Here is a 21,990-nt window from a genome sequence, read left to right as displayed (position 1 = left end):
AAATGCATTTTACTTATTTTAAATAGATATTGCAACACTTCTGACAATGCTTGCAATCTCTAACAAGATTAACTTTGGTGCCGCAAACGCTATAAATTTGGATAGTTCTAATTGTGCACAAATTTCATTTAAAGACGTCTGTTTGTGGATATTAACACTGGGATAGTGTAGTCTGAGTGAACCTTTTAGTTCGAAGTCGAAGTACAGCTTTCGATATTATGGTTAATAAAAACAATAATGCCCGACTTATTATGATTAATCGTCTATAATAAAATTTTCAAGTGAGGTGTACCTTGATAAGAATAAAGTAAGCTATATAAGATTATTCTCGCAAATACGTCTTGCCAGCAGTAAGATGCCAATTTTATATGTGAATAAACAAAGAACTATATTTTCCCCTAATAAGCCGTGTCCAACTTGTATAGGGCAGAGTTCGGATGATCTTGAACACTTCTTTGTCTCTTGTCCCTTCTATGTAACTTTACCCGGGCGGTATATTGGTGAATGCCTTGGTAACCATGGAAACATTAAACAGCTTCTAATTTTAAATGATACGGCACAATTACGCAAATTATATCTGTTTGCGGTGAACGCCCTCGATAAAAGAAATAGATGGACTTCTTTGATAAATATGGCTTGATCTTGTTCATGTAATTTCTCAAACGTATTTCTTATTATTTGTCTGGAAACAGCAGAATTGTTTGAGAATAGTGTTTTGTTTAGTTTCTCTTAAAGGTATTTTTTTTCTTTTTACACTTATGTAACCAATCTAAAATACTTCTGTAATTTTTGTAAATATATTTTTCTTTCGAACTAACTCTTTAATTATTTTCAAATTCTTTGTTATTAATATTGTAAATTTATTTTGTGTATTTTACAGAAACTTCTTTATTTTTAGTGTTGTACATTGTAATATATCCAACTCCTTTGTATGGGGTGAATGCCCTTTGATAAATAAAATAAATAAATAAATAATAAAATTTTCATTTCACCATCCGTGGACAATTTCTTGAAGACTGACAAAGGCAAGGTGTTACACTGATAGGATCAAGAATCCTTTCTTCTAACTAATTCGGGAAGTATTCGCCAAAATTATGAAGACTTGTTAAGAGTTCTGTTTTTAATGGGATTGGGTGTAGTAAGCTTCTGAAACTTATCAAACCAATCATTTTTTTAATATTCAAGCCATAATTCAAGTTTTCACTTAAAACCTTTTCTTCTGTCTGCATTTTAAAAAAATTAATTTATTCTTCTTGATTTCAAGGTGAACATGAATTTTTAACAGTTCCTATCTAACAATCCGTCTTCATCGTAGACTGTTGGACTTGAAGCCTTAATTTAATTTATTCTTATTGATTTTATTTAAGGTGTTAAGATTACAAATTAATAGTACCCAGTTATCCGAGACGGAAGAATTAGTTAGCTATCTTCCTCGACACTTGGACATAAAGCCTTTCTGAAACCTCGTTACTTTACTTTTTTCAACATTTTTTACAGATTGGCGTCAGTTCCAAAAGGCCTGCAGAGCCAACAGCGAGTGTAGTGTATGATGTATATCCATCAGTAATTGCTGAGCACAATTCCAGTTTGGCTCAGCCTCCTTTAGTGGTAGTAGCACCTTCATCGAGTGATCGCAGTGGAAACAACCACGATCTGCAAGAAGACGGATTTACCGCATATTCTACAGCTCTTTCAGCTACAATAGCCATAGGTAATATTATTTTAATTACCAATAGAATTTTAATAACAAAAACTGTTACGAATTATTTACATCCAGTGTTTGTGCTCTTGCGCAAATTAGATTCGATTTATACGTTAATGCTGGTTTCGTCAGGTCACCCGTTAAAACGTTACCCATGTTCAATCAATGTATTTTTTATTGCTTCACGAGCTTATGGTCCAAACTTGTAAAAATGTAGAAAAATTAATAATAATGTATCATTGCTTTAAGCATTCTAAAATATATCATTAAATTAAATTCATTCATTTTCTAACACATTTTTGGTGACTTCACGGACAATTTTGGACTCATTTATATTCTTCATGCGGGCTTATTGACATTTACAATTTACTACTGTAAAAATTTCCTATAATGCTCCTGGAATTCCTGCTTGAGACTCTGCTCGACAGTGTCAGCTTTCTTCAGGTGAATAACTTCCCCTACCTGCTCTTATAGAACTCTGCGAAATTCCCGGTTTGGAAAGGGAGAAATATTTGTTAGGTCTAGATCATAGAGCTTACGTTCGTTCTTGTTCTATTTGAAAATTTTGTTCGTGACGTTTAACAGTGTACGAGGGTCGTTTGAAAAGTCTGTGCAAAGTCAGAGAGATAGCACCACTGGCGCGTATCGAGGTTATGTTTAGTTAGTAGCATCTCTTGAAAGAACACACACCAAGTTTCAGCCAGATCGGTCTATTTCTTTGTGTTTGGCATTCGTTTGAATCGAGGAAGTCGAGTGATTTTCAAAAAATGGACGAAAAAGAATTTCGTGTGTTGATTAAACACTACTTTATGAAAGGCAAAACGCCTCAGGAGACTAAAGAGAAGCTTGATAAACATTATGGTGACTCTGCACCTTCGATTAGAACAGTTTATAAGTGGTTTCAAAATTTTCGGAGTGGCCATATGGGCACAAGTGACGCTGAACGTTCTGGACGCCCTGTTGAGGTTACTACTCCAGAAATCATTGATAAAATCCATGATATGGTGATGGATGACAGAAGAGTGAAGGTGCGTGAGATTGCTAGTGCTGTGGGCATCTCGAATGAACGGGTACATAATATTTTTGGACATGACAAAGCTATCCGCAAGATGGGTGCCGCGATTGCTCACGCTTGACCAAAAACGAAATCGTGTGAAGTGTTGCAAGGACGGTTTGCAGCTGTTCCAGAAGAATCCGCAGGACTTTAAGCGTCGTTTCGTCACTGTGGATGAAACATGGATACATCACTACACTCCTGAGACCAAAGAACAATCTAAACAATGGGTTACCAAGGGGGAATCTGCGCCAAAAAAAGGCGAAGACCGTTCCTTCGGCCGGAAAGATTATGGCGACTGTCTTTTGGGATTCGCAAGGAATAATCCTCATCGACTATCTGGAAAAGGGTAAAACTATTACAGGTGCATATTATTCATCGTTATTGGACCGTTTGAAAACCGAGCTGCAAGAAAAACGCCCACGATTGGCCCACAAAAAAGTTTTTTTCCATCACGACAACGCACCAGCTCACACCTCAGCAGTTGTGGTCGCAAAATTAATGGAAATAGTGTTCCAACTCGTTTCACATCCCCCCTATTCTCCAGACTTGGCTCCCTCGGATTACTATTTGTTCCCCAATATGAAGAAATGGCTGGCGGGAAAAAGATTTTATTCAAACGAGGAGGTGATTGCAGAAACGAATGGCTATTTTTCAGACTTGGACAACTCCTATTATTTGGAAGGGATCAACAAACTAGAGCAGCGTTGGACGAAGTATATAAGCCTAAAAGGAGACTATGTTGAAAAATAAAAAAGGTTTACCCCAAAAAATTAAGTAGTTTTTATTTTTGCACGGACTTTTCAAACGACCCTCGTAGTCTACTAGTATTTGATTTCATTAGCTTCTGAGATTGTACAGTGTCACAGAATTAGAAAATTCCAAAGTTGGTAAAGTGGTTGTGAAAGATTTAAAGGGTTAAAGCCTGGTAGGTTCAAATCTATAGAAGTTGTCCAAGCTTCAGAGTCAGAACGCCACTCGGGACACTCAATCGCATTCAGGCATTGATTCATTCGAACACTTTCTACGAATGATATTATTCCACTTGTCATTCAGTTTAGCCAATTCCTTCAGACGTAGTTTATATTACCATAGATTACCGTAGTTAGTTATTGTAATTTACGCTCTTTCCTAAGTTAATGTTAGCTATTAAACCAGTCAGCCAGCCCTTAAACTATTGGTAACTTTATGTTTTATTCTATTTAGCTCTTCAGCCATGCTCGTGCCTATAAATTAATGGCTACTCCTTTATATCTCCTTTTAGTGGCTGTATTCATCGACATTTATCTTATCTTCAGATTTCAATACAACTTAGAAAAAATTTGAAAGTTTAACTAAAAAAGAGAATAAAAAATATTCGGTTTTTAACGAGTGACGAATAATTCTTCTAATTTCGTCTAGACGTTTATTTGTGTCTTTCTAGTGATCTGTGTGAAGAAGATCGATTTATTTGGCCAAGGGCGTAAATTACGTCTCATTAATTTTGAAAATCTTGGAAAATATTGTTGCCTGAGAAAATAAATTCTATTGCTAGCATTTTATTCTTATATTTCAGGTTGTTCACTGTTACTATTAAATGCCCTAGTGTTTGCTGGAGTTTATTACAGGAGAGACAAAAGGCACGGACAATTACATTCTCAAGACGGAAGCCAAACTACATCTAAAAAAAGAACTGAGAATGGTGGACCAATGGCAAATATTTGTGTAACTGGAGGTAAGTTTTGAGTCAAAGTGACTAAATGTATCATTTTAGTTTCAATAAAAGTATTTTAATAATGTTGGCTCTGTTTTAAAGGAGCAATATCCTATTAGACATAAACATTATTTCAGGTCATAATTAAATAAAAAAGGCATAACTTCATAGCTTGCTCCTTTTCGTTACTTTAGGCCAGATACGGATTTCCAACTTAGTCAAAAATATCACACAGAGATCGTGAAGTTTCCTACTACCTGGATAAATATAATCTTTGGTAGAAACTTTAACAGCCGAAAACATCTTTTCAAAAACTTGACTCTGACAAAGGCAAAATAATGAAATAAAGAAAAGCAGTACCTATTCAAAAACTTAATTGTTTGAATCACAATTATTTAGAAATAAAATTTTACTAAAAACTTGTTTTAACACGATTAAAATAACAAAGCAAAGAATCACAAATAGTTAAAAACTTATTTTAATCCGATTAAAATATCAAAGCAAAGAATCACAAATTGTATGTTCGTAGGTATATTTTAAATTTGGGGAGAACCAAGATTGCAGTGAAAATACTTTGTGCCGTTCTGTTTAAGCAAAAAATAAGTTTTTACAAACAATATTATTGTGCGAACAATATTTTCAAATATGTTCATGAGTAAGGGTATGTACTTGTTGGCAAACCGATCAAAATAGTAAAACCTACGAAGCATAACTTAGTATTCAGCCCCAACGTTTGATATGAAAATTTTAAGTTAAATTTGATGGCTTTAGTTTTGATGTTAATCGGAAGTGTGTCTTTACGGACAACTTTTCAGTTTTTTTTATTTTCCCGAAAGAACTTTAACAGTTTCCTGTAAACTTAATATTCAATTGACAATAGAGTAGGAGTAGTTTATTTTATTTTTATCATTTTTCAGAAAAAAAATTCATTGTAAATGTGAGAGTCCGCAATGCTGTATATCTTTGACTTTATCCGTCATAGCGCGCATGTTTATTGCATCCCTGACTAGTTTTGGTCTTTCATCACCGAAGTATTAGATTAATCAGTTAGGTGTAGAGATTTTGACTTCACTTACGTTTTCTCTTGCTCTACATTTGCTACTTCAGAAAAAATCATTCCATCAACAAGCCCAGATTCCTCAGGGGTGCGAGGAATATCGAGTACTCCACCCCAACATTAGTTAGTTAGGTTAGAAGAAAATAGGAGTTAGGCCAACCGTTAGTTTGTATCGACCAGATTGACTAGGTGTAGGTTAGGCTGTGTAGTAAAGTGTCTATTCTACAGTATAGTTCAGGTGCAAAGGACCCTTGTTGTTGCGCACCTTATAAAACCCCAAACAAACCAGATTCCTCATACAAATAAACTTGAGTACACATACAAAGAGTTACTAAAAGCAACTTTTTTCATTTATTTAACTTCACCTTTGTTTAAATTTTTCTTTTTGTGTATTTAAAATTGCGTCTCTTGGTTATTTGATTTGAAGGTGAATTATTCATAATTTTAAAATTAGCCGATCCTCGGAAATTTGGTCGTGTTTTTAGTAGAAGTAAGAGACAGTCGCAGACCTTGCAAAAATAGATGTTTTCTTCAGATCTTGGAATGTTTCGTTGTAGATGTTACTATTGATGTGGACTGTTGATTAGTAGATATTTTTTAATAAGATTTAGCTATCAAAATAGAGAAATATTTAAAATTACTCTTCAAAACAACTTTATTACAGATTTGTCGCTTTTCCCAATATTTGCTACATTTTCATAAGTTAGTACTTACTTTAGAGTAATATTGGGAAAAGCGACAAATCTGTAATGAAGTTGTTTTGAACAGTAATTTTAAATATTTCTCTATTTTTATATTATTATTATTATTATTATCTAAATAATATGAAGTTATGAAAATGCAAGTTATGATAATAAGAAAATGTTGAAGTATTAGGATATTCATATCATCTTTTAACAGACCAAGTTTTCTAGTTTTAAATTATTTCCTACCTATGATCTTCCCTATTTCTTCAGATCAACGGCCGCAGCCTCCTTAAATAATATTCTTTACACTTTATTTCCGCCTGCTCGTCCCTGTAAGATGTTTTATAGCAACAAGCCTTCTTGTGCCCCACATTCGGTTTTTTTTTTCATTATTATTTAAGGCGCGTCAACATCTGAGGTTATTGGCGCTTGGACTGTTTTACAGTGCTCTGCCGGCCCCCAAACAGTGTGCTCTAGTGACTCTGTCCATCACCGAACTGTGAGCTGTGATAAGCTTCTTGGAAGAGAAAATCTAAGGGCCAGTAGCTGGATTCCCAATATTAAGTGATTTCTGCGATCGAATCCAGCATTCGCTAATCACTCAGCTAATCCCTTCTATCTCATTCGGTAATCTTTCGTCTTCTATTGACTCCACGAAATTCAACGCTTTCGTGCTTTTAATCATTATTCAACGGCTCAGAACTGAATTTTATTTTTCTTTGCCTGCTCAGCGGTCAAATGTACCTTTAGGTCAGTGTCGACTTTCTGAATTAAAGGAGGACACGATTCCGGTCCTTGCCTTGAATTTTATAATTTGTACTTACTGAGGTAATACAGCTATAGTAGCTGTAATTTAATAAGATTGTTTTCAACTTAATTTTTTCTGTTCCACGCACTACTAGGCAACACATTCAATCTTCGTGGGCTAGCGTCCAGATTTGGTTTTCCAGGGTGAATGTTACGATGTTTCTTGTAATGCTGCCTTGCTAGTTGTTACTGTCTTTAGAACTTAATCTTAGCTGCCTTGATTTTCAGTGTTAATGCAAAACCTATTTTGAAACAACCAACAGTTGTTTTACTATAAAATGCTAAATTTAGAAAAAGTATTTTTGCTTGTAGGTGCTACTGAATTATTGCAGATAATGGAGACAAGAAGTGCCGTAATGCCAGCTCCGATATTAAAACAAAGCTGTGAACCAGTGATGGTAACAACGGAGAACAGAGAGATGATGCAAAATACTACTGGCGGAGCGGGAACGTTGCCACGACCACCACCACCTCCAAAAACCCCAAGACCACCGTCAGCACCTCCAGAATCACAACCATTACTGCCCCACACAGCCACACTCGGTAGGAAACCTAAACAACCGTTACCAGATGAATTAAAAGTGTGACATCCTGACGAGGGCCAGATACAAGGACTGGCCAGCGATTTGAACAGAATTTGTGACCAGTTGAACAAAAATAAAGACGATGGTGAACTATTTCATGTCTAACTGAGCAAAAACAATTTACAATGTTCAAGTGAGAAACAAAGACTAAATAAAAACTATTGTTAGAGAACTGTGAACATATAATATTTATCTAGAAGCCTGTATTATTTATTTGAAATCTAATTTCATTGCCCTCGTTAAGCAGATCGTATCTCTGAGTAAAATAAAAACCAACCAAAAATCATGCATTACATGTGAGTGATGTAAAAGAATAATTTTTCAAAACAATACGTCTAAAGGTGCCGTGAAGTATATAATTCTATTGTGATTTATATGATATGAATTCTATTTTAGCAGATAATTACTTTTCTGATTAAAATCCTGAATTTTTAAGCTGGGATTTTAACCAAAATTTACGCTTGTAAATAGTAAATTAAGACAGAATTTCTTGAAATAGGTCAATATAATATGTTACTCCTTTATATTGAAAATGTACATCTTTTATAAATGGGAGTATGGATTTCTTTTAAGTTACAAATGTTACACCAAATTGTTTTATTAGTATTTCTGTTTTTATTTTATTTTTATAACACCATTTATTTTATTAATTTAAATTTTATGCGTCGTTTCCTAAAATTGTGTACCTCAGATTTCATGTTTCAAGTCCTTTCTTTTTCTTTTTAAGACCGTTAACACCTCTGGTTCTTCCAGTCCTCACACAGTAGGGTAATCTCAAAGCTGACAACACTGTACATTATATCGTTTGAGCTAGCATGTGTTAAGAGAGCGTTCCTCTATTACAGACTCTAACCCACAATTTTTACATTCGAGAAAAGAACACCTTTCTTAGAAATTTATTATTATCTTTAGCGGGAAAAAAAATTAAGCTCCTATACGTATACAACTTGAAAAAAAAAAAAATGTAAAGTCTGTGTAGTATTATAATCAATTACCAAGATATTTGACTAAAAAATTGTAAAAAAGTTAATTTATTCCAGTGTTATTACATAACAAATTCAATTAAAATATAGGACTATTATTTATTACCATTGCTTACACTTTTTAATATTGAAAGTCTTTTATTTTCAAGTATTATTTATTTTCTACTTATAACTTTTGGATCGGCATTAATTATATTTACTAGTTTGTTGTTGTTTTTTTTCTATGATTTCTTTATGTGCATTGTGACTAATAAATTTTTTTTAAATATTGACACATACAAATAACTTACATTTCGGAAGTCAAAGCTGTAGAAGTACAGAATAATAAAATATCAAGCTTGGAAAAACTAAATTCATCGTGTACCATTTTGTGAACCGACCTTTGAATTTAAATTTCAAGATCATAATCAAATTATTTCGAAATCCAGCCTCATCATTAAATTTTCATATCTTTCAACAGATTTTCAGAATATTACATTTTGAAAAATATGTGCATTAAGCAACATCTTTTTCTCATTTTCATTACACAAATATTGCTAGCAAAATATCTAACTTTCGGACGTATTAAATGTGTTTTATTTTTGTGATTTTTAGAACAAAAGTTGTTGGAAAAAATGAAATACTTTCATCACACATTTATTTTTTATAGGCCATTTTTTTCAAATTAAGGTGGGCAAATTTTCGCTTACAATTTGTAATGTATATTAACAGTGTACCTATGGACGAGGCATTAAATCTGAGGTTTAATAAAAAATACCTTTTTTTTGTATAATAATTTAATTTGTGACTTTATTAAGCATTACTGGAGATTTTTAAGAACATCTTAAAATGAAATATTAAGTGGATTTTGTAATATATTATATATTTTATACATTTTCTTAACGATTTTATAATTATTTGGATTCTATTGCTTTGTATAAAATTTCTGAAATTTTAAGATGCGTACTTTTTATTTATCTATTTATACAATTTATTATAATATATTGTATAATATATTATTGAAGGTGCGAGCTGTTAAATAGGAATGCATCATTACTTCAAGACGAAAAAGTAATTTTTAATGTCTGTTTGACATCTCTGTAGTTGAAAATATTTAATATCACGAAATGACCTCTAACTTTTGTATCTTGATGTTTCAAAGTAAAACTTTTGTCCCTTCATTTACAAACCAGCATTTTTTTCATCATGGGAAATTACAACATACAAAACTACCTTTGACTTCTTTTCGAAAGTTTTGTGTTTTAGCTTCCATTTTGGAAAAAAGATTTGTAGTTGATAACGATATTTTTATTTATTACGTTTCAGTTACAATATTTATTTCATTAATAAAAGCACCATATCATTCATTTGTATTAAAATGTGCTAGTATCATTTTTCATTTAAAAACAAAACTATTTTTCGAATTGCTAAAAGTTCAAGTTCCATTTGCTATTACCTGAAGCAAACATTAGGCATAGTTTAAAAAATGACAATTTCAAATTTACATACCAAATGAGGATATGCTAATAAACGGTAAAAGTTGAAAAAACCGTAGGGTCCGTAATGCTGGTTAATATCGTTTAGTTGTCACAGCCTTATTTCTGACCGGTTTCGCTTTCAACAATCATAAGAGGTTGAATTATTAATAGCTGTAGATATTGACTCCTACTTTCAACTACTGATAAATCATCCTCCGGTGATATATGAAAGTCTGGTCAGGAATAAGAAAAACGTGCCTGACAAGCGAGAGTAAAATCAAACAATCACAAATTACTTTTTATTTGCTAGTTATTTTGCATTCCCGTTGAGACAAAATATATGTATATATATGTATAATATATATACATATATACTTGTAATCATGAAAACTGGTGCCTCCTTAAGGAAATGGGATTGCACTTAGGCAACAGTGCATAATTGTTGCAACATGTAATCTATCTGTTCATCACGATGTAAATAATAACTGTAAATTTGTTTTATATGTAAATACTCTTGGCGAGATATAATGATTAATTCTTGTAATTGATACGAAGTTTTGAAAAGGGATTAAGATAATGTATTTTATTAAATACATTGAAAAACTAAGAAGGCTGTTTCGTGCTTGTACGATCAGAATATGACTTATGAATCTGTTAGTGTAAATATTAACCAATAATTTCTTTGTTCCGTAAAACGACATCTAATTATTCATTATTGGATCATACTGATTGTCAGAATGCTACACATGTGCAAACAACTCTGAACTAAATAACAGTAGCTATTAAATTAAAATTAATCAGGAAATTGATCTCTGCGGTTTATACAGGTCATTGCAGGTCCTTGTCAAGACATCAAGCAAAGTACGGCAAATTGGCATAAAAAAAAAAACAATATAACCAATTAAGTATTTTATATAAGAATTAATTATAAAGTGGAAATTTATTTTATGTTTATAAAAAAAAGGACTGATAGGTTTGACGAATTTCAAATTTGACTAAAAAATATAAAATTCAACATTATTGTTAGATATACAAATCACTGGATAGCTATTTTGTTGCTAACAATTAAAATTTAAACTCATTTACAAATTTGTTTATTATTTTTCCTGTCCCAGATTGATTGCAATTTAAAGTTTAAAAACATTGGAAAACACTTACTTAAGCGTTTATTTTTAAGCGATCATAAACTATAATTTTACATTTAGATTTTTTTTAATACAAACATTTATAACGCGTTTATTTTATTATAACAACTTTTCTTATCAGAGAGCTTTCTATGGCTACTGAAGCATTCTACGAAGAGCAAATTTAAATTTTGACTATTCTCTTAGCGGTGTGAGATTTGTTCATGGAGAAAAACAATATGAATTTTCGTCAGCAGTCCGAATTTTTTTTTTTTTTTTGAGGCAAAAATCTGTTTTGTTGCAATAGGGGCAGCACTACATCAATTGGATCGCATAATATCATTATAGATTATACTTGTATAATATGTATGCAGTACAGTTGTACGGCCAAAGTTAAAATAAAAAGTACAGAGAAGTATATTCTTTGTATTTTTCTTCATACGCAAATATAATATTCATAAATATAACTTCTGTTATATAAATAACTTTATTAAATAACTTGTTGAAATCCTTAATTTAAGTTTAACACCACCTGCCATCAGTTCGTCAAAAGAAACTTCGGATCGTACACCGATCACAATTATATTGTGGATAATACATTACATTGCATAATTTATATATATATATCTGCATAAAACGTATGTAGATGAAGCTTTACCAAAAAGGTGGAAACGTTTTTGGATAAACAAAAATGAGACGTAATTTTTAATAAATTGGATATCATTGAACGCCTAGATGAAAAGATTGTTTATAACAATATATTAATAATAATATATTTTAATAATTATGACATCATATTTTATTATGTATTAATCATTTCATTATATCAGCTTCACGAATTTAAATAATTTTAGATTTTTTAGCAATGTAGATGTGGTACAAAAAATACCCTACTGAGAGGGCAAAATTTTTCCACATAAAAAATGGAATTATAATGTACAATAATACATTAAGTATACTTCCTTTATGAAATTCCAGCTCTTAACAAGCCTTAATGGCTTTTATACAGAAGCCTTTATTGTCTTTATTCTAAACATAAATTCTTAATCCAAAAATTGATCGTTAGTTTAGATTTCGAGGGGTTTGGAAGTCAGTCTACAGCACCTCAGCTAAGGGGGATCTTTTATAATTCTCTAGTTGGAGTAACTGCAATAATTTCAGACATGAAATTATACTTAAAGCGTTTGAAGTGCGATTGCTGGATATATTTGATGGGACGTATTTTTCTTCTCCAATCAGCCGTACACTCAGGTCTAGGTACTCAATAAATGTGACACCATTTCCTCTTCTTTCTGGCACAGGCTATCATCCGTTGACAAACCCATGCATTTTTTGGCACAGAATTGATATTGCAAATTACCTTTAAAAAAAGTTGTAAACATTGATCGTCAAAAATAATCTCAGCAGTTCCATGACTTACAAAATAATTTAATCAACATAATATTTTCAAGCTAAAAATCAAACATTTATTATAGTCTATTATTAATAATTAAGGTTGTTGATAGTTTTTGGTGGCTGAATCACAGATCCAAAAGGAGAACAAGCAGAAAGGTCCATACTTTTATTTAAACCTTATTAAATAAAAAGCTAAGAAGATGTAAAATGTTCAATTTGTGCCAATTATTTACTTGAATTAATTTTCACATTGCTTGAAATTAATTTTAAAAAGGTTTACTTCAGTATTATATATGTACTACGTTCACTGTGAGAAAATATCACATGGAAAAGATCACCTGACTGCTATCCCAGAATCACAGAATAACAATATTAATAATAATATATTATCACATTATATTCTCAATTTGATGTTAAACTCTAGTTTTACCCACGTTCACATTAATCCTTTTGACAACTGCTTATAAATTTATCCTATTAGGAATTTCGGTTGGATATTTCATAATCAAATATGCAGATGTTACAGCCGTACAATATCTAAAATGTACTTTAGATAAGAGTCTTAGATCATCCATTTCAAAGAATCCCACCTAAATAAATTTGCCTTGAATGTTTTTCAAATGAATGTCATTACATATGTGAAATTCTTGAAACCACTTTCGTAAAAATGGCTAAAAACTGTGAAATTCTTTTCTGTTAATTTTCTTCAAATTTGGAAATTCATTGTCATATTATCAGGGTTAATATTGGCGATGAGGCTGCGAATTCTACTGGATTGACACTTTAGAGGTATGCCTCTGCCCAATCATCACCTAAAAATATTCTTATAGTACTTCGCCATACCAAACAGAAAATGTTTCAAGGATAATTACCTGATGCTAAGTTACTCTCTTATGAACAATATTTTCCTCGCTTTTAAAAATAACCTCTGATTTGTAGCCAGACATCGGCCAGAAGAGGAAATCTAGCAAAATGGGCACCATGCTGGTAGGTCAAATTCCAACCTTTTGGCAAAGCTTGGAAGGAACATGGAACACTGTAGATGGAAGACATTTTATATAACAAATTGTACACATAGGTAAAACAAATTGCACAAAAAACGAAGGTGTAGAGCGCAGTTTATTTCATTGTTAGATTACATATGAGTGGACTAAATTTCCAGATAACTCAGAAAATATATCATTTTAACTTTTAATCAAAATCCACGAGCTAACGTTTCTGAAAGCACTATTCGCTGTAAAAAAAAAAATTGGGCTTTATTCAAATAGCAGTTTTTTTGAGATATTTTGTGCTAACCATAAACACCCACACAGATTATTGTCTAAAAATCACTTTTTTTAAAAATCTTTGTTAAAAACTGATAATTCCGGTAAAGAAAATTAGGTAAGATTGCAATACTTTCTTTAGATAGTGAGAGATAATAAAACTAACTTCTTTTAAAAAATTATTAAAAACAATCCATTTTATTTTTCCTTATTCTCTCAAGCCAGTAAAGTGCAGTAATTAGTTAATCTAATTTTTCTCATTGTAGCTCATTGTCAATATTTTTTAAAACTTACTTTATGGAAGAAAATACTAAAGATATCTGAGAGCAAATAAAAATGGTTTCTGTATAACCAGCAGTTTTTCTTTTAGCGTTATAAGTGAAATGTTAAAAGCTTTACCTGGGTTGGAATGGAATTATTTATATTAAAATCACAGTTAATAAAGTAATTGAAATAATATTACGATAAAATATTAATAAATATTTAATTGGGAGTTATGTAATAGTAAGTAATAGTAATCTAAATATAACTGCGACTAGTTATTATGTCTCTTTTTTAAAAAATATTGACAGCGTTTCATCTCCTTCGCTTTATTCTAGTTAACTAAGGCAGAAGGTTAAATTAAATAAAATCAAGTGAGCCGAAGAGTGCCGATAGTTGCCGACTACATTCGGTAGTTACAGTTGAAACAGATTGTGGAAGGTAACTGGCCGCTAAGGCACCTTAGGTTCTAACCCATGTAAAATCTTTGTGTGAGTGAGGTAATTCCAAGAAAAACGGTCACTAACACAAAGATCTTACATGGGTCAGAACCCATCCTGCCTTAGCCGCCTGTTACCTTCCACAATCTGTTTCAACTAAGTACATCTTCCCGAATGTAGTCGGCAACCATCGGTATTCTACGTCTCTCTGTTAATATTTAATTTAACCTTCTGTCTCAGTTTACTAGTTAGTTTCATCGTTAAAATGCTGAGTGAGGTGTGTGGGGGTTTTTATTTGTTGTTTAAATTAATAAAAGAGATTTAAATTAATTGTTTACCTCTGAATTATTTAACAAACAAAAAAAATTCGACGTAATAATGCCAATCATTTAAGGTACAATAAATTGTTATTAAAATAAATGTGTTTCCGAAAAGATAATTTTAATTTCCATCTCAACGTGAATATTGTCGGCAGCACAACAAAAATTTGTTTTATCTCTAAGAATTCAAAACATTCTTCCAAAAGCATGAAGACATGCCTGTATATTCTTTTTCATAAGCTGATTTCTAAATAATATTCAATAAAGCCCTTATTTATGGCTTTTTTAAAAGATCTTGGTCCAAGGCCAGAATTTGAAATGTAACATATTGTGCTCCATTTGAGGTGTTTCTAAGTTATTTTAACGCTTTCTGCAGTTAGTACATATTCTCATAATTCTATGCTGTTTTTTTACACCTAAATTTGCTTAATATTAACCCTTTTCTTTGTTGATAGTTAATTGGTTTGTGTCTTTTAGTTCAGCTTCTGTTCAGCATTGTTATTTCAACAAACGAAGAACAGAAGATCATAATCTCTCAACCGACAATAACTCTTTACAGAATGAATTATTTTTGAAGATTTTCCTACAATTTAGTTAACTGGGGTTTTACAATTTTATAGTATCGCTATTGCTTTTACTGAGCACATTTACCTGGAATATTGATTTTAAATAAGGAAATTCAGGAAGCCCTAAATGTTATTGGTAGTTTTTCAATACTTGATTTTTAAATTAATAAAAAATACCCAAATAATGGGATTGTTAAAAAAATAAAATCTGTAATAATTTCTTTTTCGATGAATTGAAGCAAAAGTTTAGGTAAAACGATTTATTAATTTTGATTATTTTTGCAGGCATGAAGATTTTTTCTAATTTGGTGGTATGTACGGACAACTATTCCAAATATCTGAAAATTCCCTAGTTAATAAATAGTTAAATCTATTTAACAACTTTCGAAAAACCAAACCAACCTTATACAGCATCTGCCTCAAGTCTGCACCTGTCCAGGTCTAATTTTTTTTTTTTTTCTAAAGAGATAGTAAGAGTGAATGAGAAAGAGGGAGAGATCTCCTATATGATAATTTAGCGGAATTGCAGTACTATGTGGGTGCTTCATATCTCCAATATCATTATAGGTCGTTAACTTTCATGATTGAATGTTACAGATTTTTTGAGACAGTGAAACTTGAAGGACCTGTGTATTCAGCCTATATAACACTGCAGGAAGGATTTGAAATTGAAATGACAGCCAATAATATAGTAGTTGGTGCCTGCAATGAAGCGGGTTTTAGCTGGATCCGTTCAAGATGAGACTACCTTGCGAACATTCCTTAAGGAAAATTTAAGGTAGCTACTAACTGTTTTCTTATTGAAATAGGCAGAATGTTTTTATTATATTTTGGTTAGTGCGGTGTTTTTAAAATTTTGTCTGTTAGTTAAAATTAGAGGTCACTAAAATGATTATTGCACGATTTGTTGTGATGGTAACACCCATACATTTCGCGGATATTACGGATGGAATAGTGATCTGATCTGCAGACATTTTCATAATGGAACTAATAGTTAGATTGTGGAAATATCTGGCACTTACAACAATCATTGCTTTGTTTTTAGAAATTCTTAACATAATATTATTTTGTTTGTATGAGAACTTATTAAGCAAGGTGTAGATAAATATGAGATCGCATTGGAATGGTTTATGGAGGTAAGAAATTGTAATAATAAGTTCGATTTGAAAAATAATTAACAATTTCAATTAAAATTAATCAATAATTTTGTTTGTATGAGTCCTCATTATTTTTAGTTGGTTAAGAAAGAAGAAATAAAAAAAAATGGCGCAGCAATATACATGAATTCATGAAGAAAGGACATTTACGCCTCAAAGTGTGCAAAGAATGTAATATACTGTTATGCAACAGTATATTCAGTGCAATCAGTAAAAAATATTTAAATCATTACTGTTCTTTTACCATTTTTGAAGTTTATTTAATGAGAATCGTTCATCACAGAATTCTTACCTACCTACCCCATGGCGCTACGGCCCTACAAGGACCTGGGCCTCTTCCATTATTTTTTGCCATTAGGCTTTGTCGTAGGCGTACCTTCGCCATCTTCTGTCACCCATCCCTCTCAAAACTTCCTCCACACCATCTAACCATCTCATACGAGGCCTCCCTCTGTTACGGCTTCCTCCTGGCTTTCCCTCCAGTAGTTTCCTTGGAATTCTGTTTTGTAGCATACTTTCGACATGTCCAAGCCACCTTAACTGGTTCTTCCTTTCAAAAGATACCAGATCTGGTTTCCTGAACATCTGCCGAGGCTCTACATTTTTTCTAATTCTCCACCACTCTCTTTCGCAGACAGGCCCAAATATTCGTCGGATTACTTTTCTTTCCCATATGTTGAGAAGTTCTTTGGAAGCTTTTGTAAGTACCCGACTTTGGCTTTGGTAAGTACCACAGGCCGAATGATAGTTTTATAAATAAGGACCTTAGCTGTGCTTGTTAAACTCTTGAATTTCAACGGAGATCAAAGAAACATTTGTTGCCAGCCGCCATTCGTGTTTTTATTTCTTTTGCAGTTTCGTTTTTTTTTCAGTCAAGAGTGCTCCCAGATATTTAAACTGGCTTGCGGATTTGAACGTGATTTCTAAGGCTCACACTGGATTCCACCCAAAGTTTTTAAATAATAAGTCTTCTCTTCATTTATAAGGAGACCCATCTTCCTTGCCGCGTCTTCGAATTCTTCAAAAACTCCAGCTAATTCTGTCATTGATCAAGCCGACAGCATAATATCGTCTGCGTAAGCTAAATTTTGACTCATTTTATTACAAATAGTGCCATTCGGGTTAGTACGAAAAGCACGTATCGCCACCTCCAGAGCTATATTAAACAGGGTGGAGGAAAGAGACTTGCCTCAAGCTGCCCTTAACTGAGAAGGCATCCGACAGTAATCCTTGCACCTTAACTTAACTGCTGCTACCTGCAAGGGCTATCAGCTTCCTCCGAGTTCCTAGAGTAAGCATTGCCTTCAATAATTCCTCTCTCTTAATACTATCGTACGCCTGCTTGAAATCGATGAAAAGATGTAGTTCGATACCTCGAATTTGTAGGTGTTTTCTAGATATGTCTGAGAGGAAAAATGCGGTCGATAGTTGATCTTCATCACAAAATTCTTTGATCAATAAAATTGAATGGTACATAAACATAGAAGAATGTGGAATGAAATTGAGCACTTAAATAGGAAATATTAATGAGAAGACTTTTCTTGAAATAAGGTTGGTTTTATAATTATAATATAATAATAATTATTATTATTGTTACTATTATTATTATTATTATTATTTGTGTCAATGGCATGTAGTGTTTTGTTGTTAGAAAGCCGTTTAGATGGAGTGGGTATATGATCGAAATCCGCTGCATTTAATGGATCTTTGGATTTCAACAAACTTCCTTTTAGTTTGTGTATAGAATGTTTTTGTCACTGAAAATAAATATCAATTAAATTGTTTGAAGAACCTACTATTGGTCAGGTGGATATAACAACAGTCATATTGGAATTATTTGTGGTGATAAGAATTTTTTTTGTTTTTATTATTATTTTGCAAGACTATGTAATTTTTATTTTTATAATTTTAATTGAAAACTCGATAATTTGGAAGTTATGCACCCTGATTATTGTTTATTGGTAAACGAACAAGAAAAATTGCACAGCAAAATAAATTAATTTATGGAAGGATAAGCAAGCCTCAAAGTAATGCTAAAGGTGGCTATTTTTATGCAAGAGTATATTCAAATATAGTTAATAAATATTTCAATACTTATTCTGTATAAATTTTACCCGTTGAGAATCGTACGTTGATCAGTTAATGGAAGTGCTTCGTCACCTTCTCGTTTTCATTATTATAGGGGTTGCACGTGTCTCTAACTAGTAAAAGTAAAATTCAATGTGTACAAAATTGTACGTCACAAAATTCATTGATCAGTTAATGGAAGTGCTTCGTCACCTTCTCGTTTTCATTATTATAGGGGTTGCACGTGTCTCTAACTAGTAAAAGTAAAATTCAATGTGTACAAAATTGTACGGTACAAAATTAAAGCTGATTGTGGGGTTAATCTGATCTCTGATTTGGTAGCTCATTTACCTTCTCTAGTTCCTACCACTTGAGTAATCATGTAAGGAAGTAGTAAAATTCTATGAATACTTCTTATCCCCAATATCAGTCAGTTACTTTATGTTACAGATATTCCGAGACATTGGAACTAGATGATGCTGTACTTACAGCTATTGTACCCCTGAATGGAAGGATTTGATAAAGTTCACCTGTTGAGAATAGTACATTCAAAATTAATTAATCAGTTTGTTGAAGATCTTCAAGTTTTCACTTTTTTAAGGGTTGCCACTCGTACCTTACAAGCAAAACGTCAATTATTAGTTTTGCAACATTCAATTAATAGAAATTGGTTGGCAAAATAGAAGACATTGGAGTGAAATTAAGCACTGAATTATTGGCCATCAAAGTGTAAGCAAACTCTCAAAAAAATGTTAATATTAAATCCAACCTCTATTTTCCTCGGCGATTTTTTAAAAAATCTTTGAAGAAGCTAATCAGTATAATTAGTCGCAGTTTTTATTATTAATAAAGCCGTTCAATGCACAACTCGATTAACTCCATAAAACAAAAAATAAAGAAATGAGATGAAATAATGTACGTTGGTTTTTAAAATTCCGTTTATGATATAAATTCAAGTGAATTTACTGTTATCATTCAGCACCTGCTCCTGAATTTGAGTTGAATTATTGCAACGATTATACATTAAAGCACGGAGTTTATCAAAATGGCTTCTGAAGTAAATTATTGGTCATTTAATGGACAAAAAAATTTTTGTTTTTTAATGGTGTTAATCTTCATTATTTGGGAAATTTATTATAAATATAAAAAGATTTAGTGCTTTGGCACTTAAATTTAAGATATTTCAAAAAGGTGGAGTTAATCGATTTGTGCAGTGAACGGCTCAATTATAACTTTAACTTTAACCCCTTTTGTGACTGATTATTATGCTTAAAAGAAGTTATAAGATATAATTTGTATTAAAACGAGTAGTTTTTTTGTTTGCTACAACTATTTTTTTGTTGTTAGATGACGTTTAGATGTAGCCGATTTAAGAGACCATTTCACTAATGATGGGAAATTGTTATTTTAATAATTTTGCTTGAGAATTAATTACAATTAAACTTTTAAAAAATGTGTCATCAGTTTTGTAAAAAATGCAGAGTTCACCTTTTAAGAGAAAGATAGATTATTATTGCCTGTTTGTTTTCCGTCGGTGACCAGTTTTACAGTAATCACTCACAATGCAAAACAAGTTGTATTTATTTTATTTTTTTCCGTCGAACATGCGCCGGTTAGGTGCTTTATCTATCATCAGAAGTATATAATTTGGTTAGATTTGAGATTTTGAAAGAACTTTATTTTGATATAAATAAAGACAAACTTTCTGGGCCAAATTATTAAACTCCCTTTTTTGATGGATCAAAGTCCGCAACCAATCTACGTAAAATAAAAATGCGTGCTGTGGAGAATAACATTAAAGATAATTCAGAACACATTTTCAGCACTTCACAATAGTTAATAAATATAGACCCAGAAGATTTTAGAATTTATTCTCTTGGTCGAAAATATGACTAAAACTGGTAATATAATCTAGAGATTTCTATCTTGAATTCACAGTGCTCTCAAGGTGAAATTATTTCTGTAGAGCTGAGAAAGGAGGACCTTTAGGCTTTTTATACTATGTTTTATTGTGCTCCAGTCATTAATTTCCGCACGAGACCTTCAGCATGTCGTGATTAGAGGAGATCACAAAAAGGACTGCTGGAATAATCATAGGATATTAAAAAAAAAAAAAAATGGAGTATTCTCCTACCAGAACTAGAAAATTGTTATGTCTTTTTTGGCTGCAATTTGTGTAATTTGTGACATAATCTGATGTTCTAATCTAATAATATAGTCAGTTGACAATAATGTATCGCACCATTCTCTAACTTAGAAACAGGTACATTATTTTTTCATAGGCAAGTAGTAATTTCTATTCTACAGTTTTTTACTTTACAGATAGAATTGGTATAAAGCTAAATCCGCTGCTCTTAATAAATGTTTAAATTTAAAAACAAACTTTAGAGTTAATTTGTTTTTTATTTATTTGTTTATTTATTTATTTAACTTCTCTTAAGCTACTTTCGGTGGCACTGTTTGTGCGTAGAATGTACAGTCATAAGCAATGTTTTTAGTTTGTTTATTATTATTATTATTATTATTAGAGAGAGTGAGTGAGAAAGACATCCCCTATTTAATGATTTAAGGGAATTGTAATATTATATATATGCTTCTGATCTCCATTGTTACAAAGTCGTTGACCCTCATATTTGAATTTTACAGATATTCCGAGACATTGCAACTCTATGATGCTGTACATTCAGCTAAGTCATCAGTGAAAGAAGCATTTGCAGGTCACTTGGCAACCTATAATGTAAAAGTTGGTGTCTGTGGTGAGCGGAATTTAGAGTAATAGATCCTATCTGGAAGAAACTACTCTGAGAAGATTGCTTAAAGGAACTGCAACTCTGTCAAGAAAACATTCATCAGTGAAATATTCGATGTTCAAAAGAATTATCTTTTATATTGTCCTTTAATTACAATATTCATTTTATCTTTTTTATACATGAATGTAAATTAGGTATTACTTTGTATGCAAAATTATATCCTGCCAAAACCTTATCAAATTAAAAGCTTAGAAAACTTAGTGTTTAAATTTGTGCTTCAATAACCAAAGTCGTATTATAAATCTTATAAAAAGAGTATCTAAATTAATTCATTATGAACATGAAAATAGTAGTTATCTTTTTCAAAAACTGAAACCCTCACGTCAACACTCCCAAGTACATCTGAGGACTGCAAATATTCCGCTAACTCACCATTTCACCTTATTGGAGCAGATTCACAATAGTTTAATTGGATTGGGTGTATATTTAGAATAAAACTCTACAATTAAGGTAATCTGTATTTTATTTTTTCTCTGTTTAACAATAATTTGTTAATATGTTCTCTTACGCATAGACAAAATTAGCTAATTATAATTTGAAATTATAAAGAAAATATAATTTA

General features: G+C 31.8%; 1 protein-coding gene and 1 long non-coding RNA gene across 10 annotated transcripts in view; both read left to right on the top strand.

Annotated features, from left to right (window-relative positions):
* Nlg3 (Neuroligin 3) overlaps positions 1 to 11,847 on the top strand; it is a 613,493-nt gene extending 601,646 nt beyond the window's left edge. For 2 of the 3 annotated variants that reach the window (XM_074124459.1, XM_074124460.1), the window contains exons 11-13: positions 1,498 to 1,711; positions 4,312 to 4,470; positions 7,312 to 11,847. In XM_074124459.1, coding sequence (XP_073980560.1) covers positions 1,498 to 1,711; positions 4,312 to 4,470; positions 7,312 to 7,586 — 648 coding nt within the window. In that variant the 3' untranslated portion in view covers positions 7,587 to 11,847. The remainder of the gene's footprint in view (positions 1 to 1,497; positions 1,712 to 4,311; positions 4,471 to 7,311) is intronic. The other variant, XM_074124462.1, reaches the window with a different exon arrangement.
* A 2,710-nt stretch (positions 11,848 to 14,557) lies between these two features.
* LOC141452572 (uncharacterized) lies at positions 14,558 to 21,628 on the top strand. 7 transcript variants are annotated; one of them, XR_012457461.1, is made up of 10 exons: positions 14,558 to 14,902; positions 15,680 to 15,833; positions 15,992 to 16,172; positions 16,440 to 16,530; positions 16,630 to 16,761; positions 17,424 to 17,842; positions 17,938 to 18,102; positions 18,203 to 18,357; positions 19,069 to 19,347; positions 21,265 to 21,628. It is a non-coding gene; the product is annotated as an uncharacterized lncRNA (long non-coding RNA). The 7 variants fall into 7 exon arrangements; XR_012457465.1 differs by having other exon boundaries at positions 14,558 to 14,785; positions 16,630 to 17,842; XR_012457458.1 differs by having other exon boundaries at positions 16,630 to 17,842.
* The last annotated feature ends 362 nt before the right edge of the window (positions 21,629 to 21,990 follow it).

Source organism: Rhodnius prolixus, unplaced genomic scaffold (genome assembly GCF_049639745.1).
Source record: "Rhodnius prolixus isolate KJV_2025 unplaced genomic scaffold, Rpr scaffold_3, whole genome shotgun sequence".
NCBI classification, from domain to species: domain Eukaryota; kingdom Metazoa; phylum Arthropoda; class Insecta; order Hemiptera; family Reduviidae; genus Rhodnius; species Rhodnius prolixus.
The sequence above is the reverse complement of the archived record's forward strand: the minus strand, read 5'-3'. Positions and strand labels throughout refer to the sequence as shown.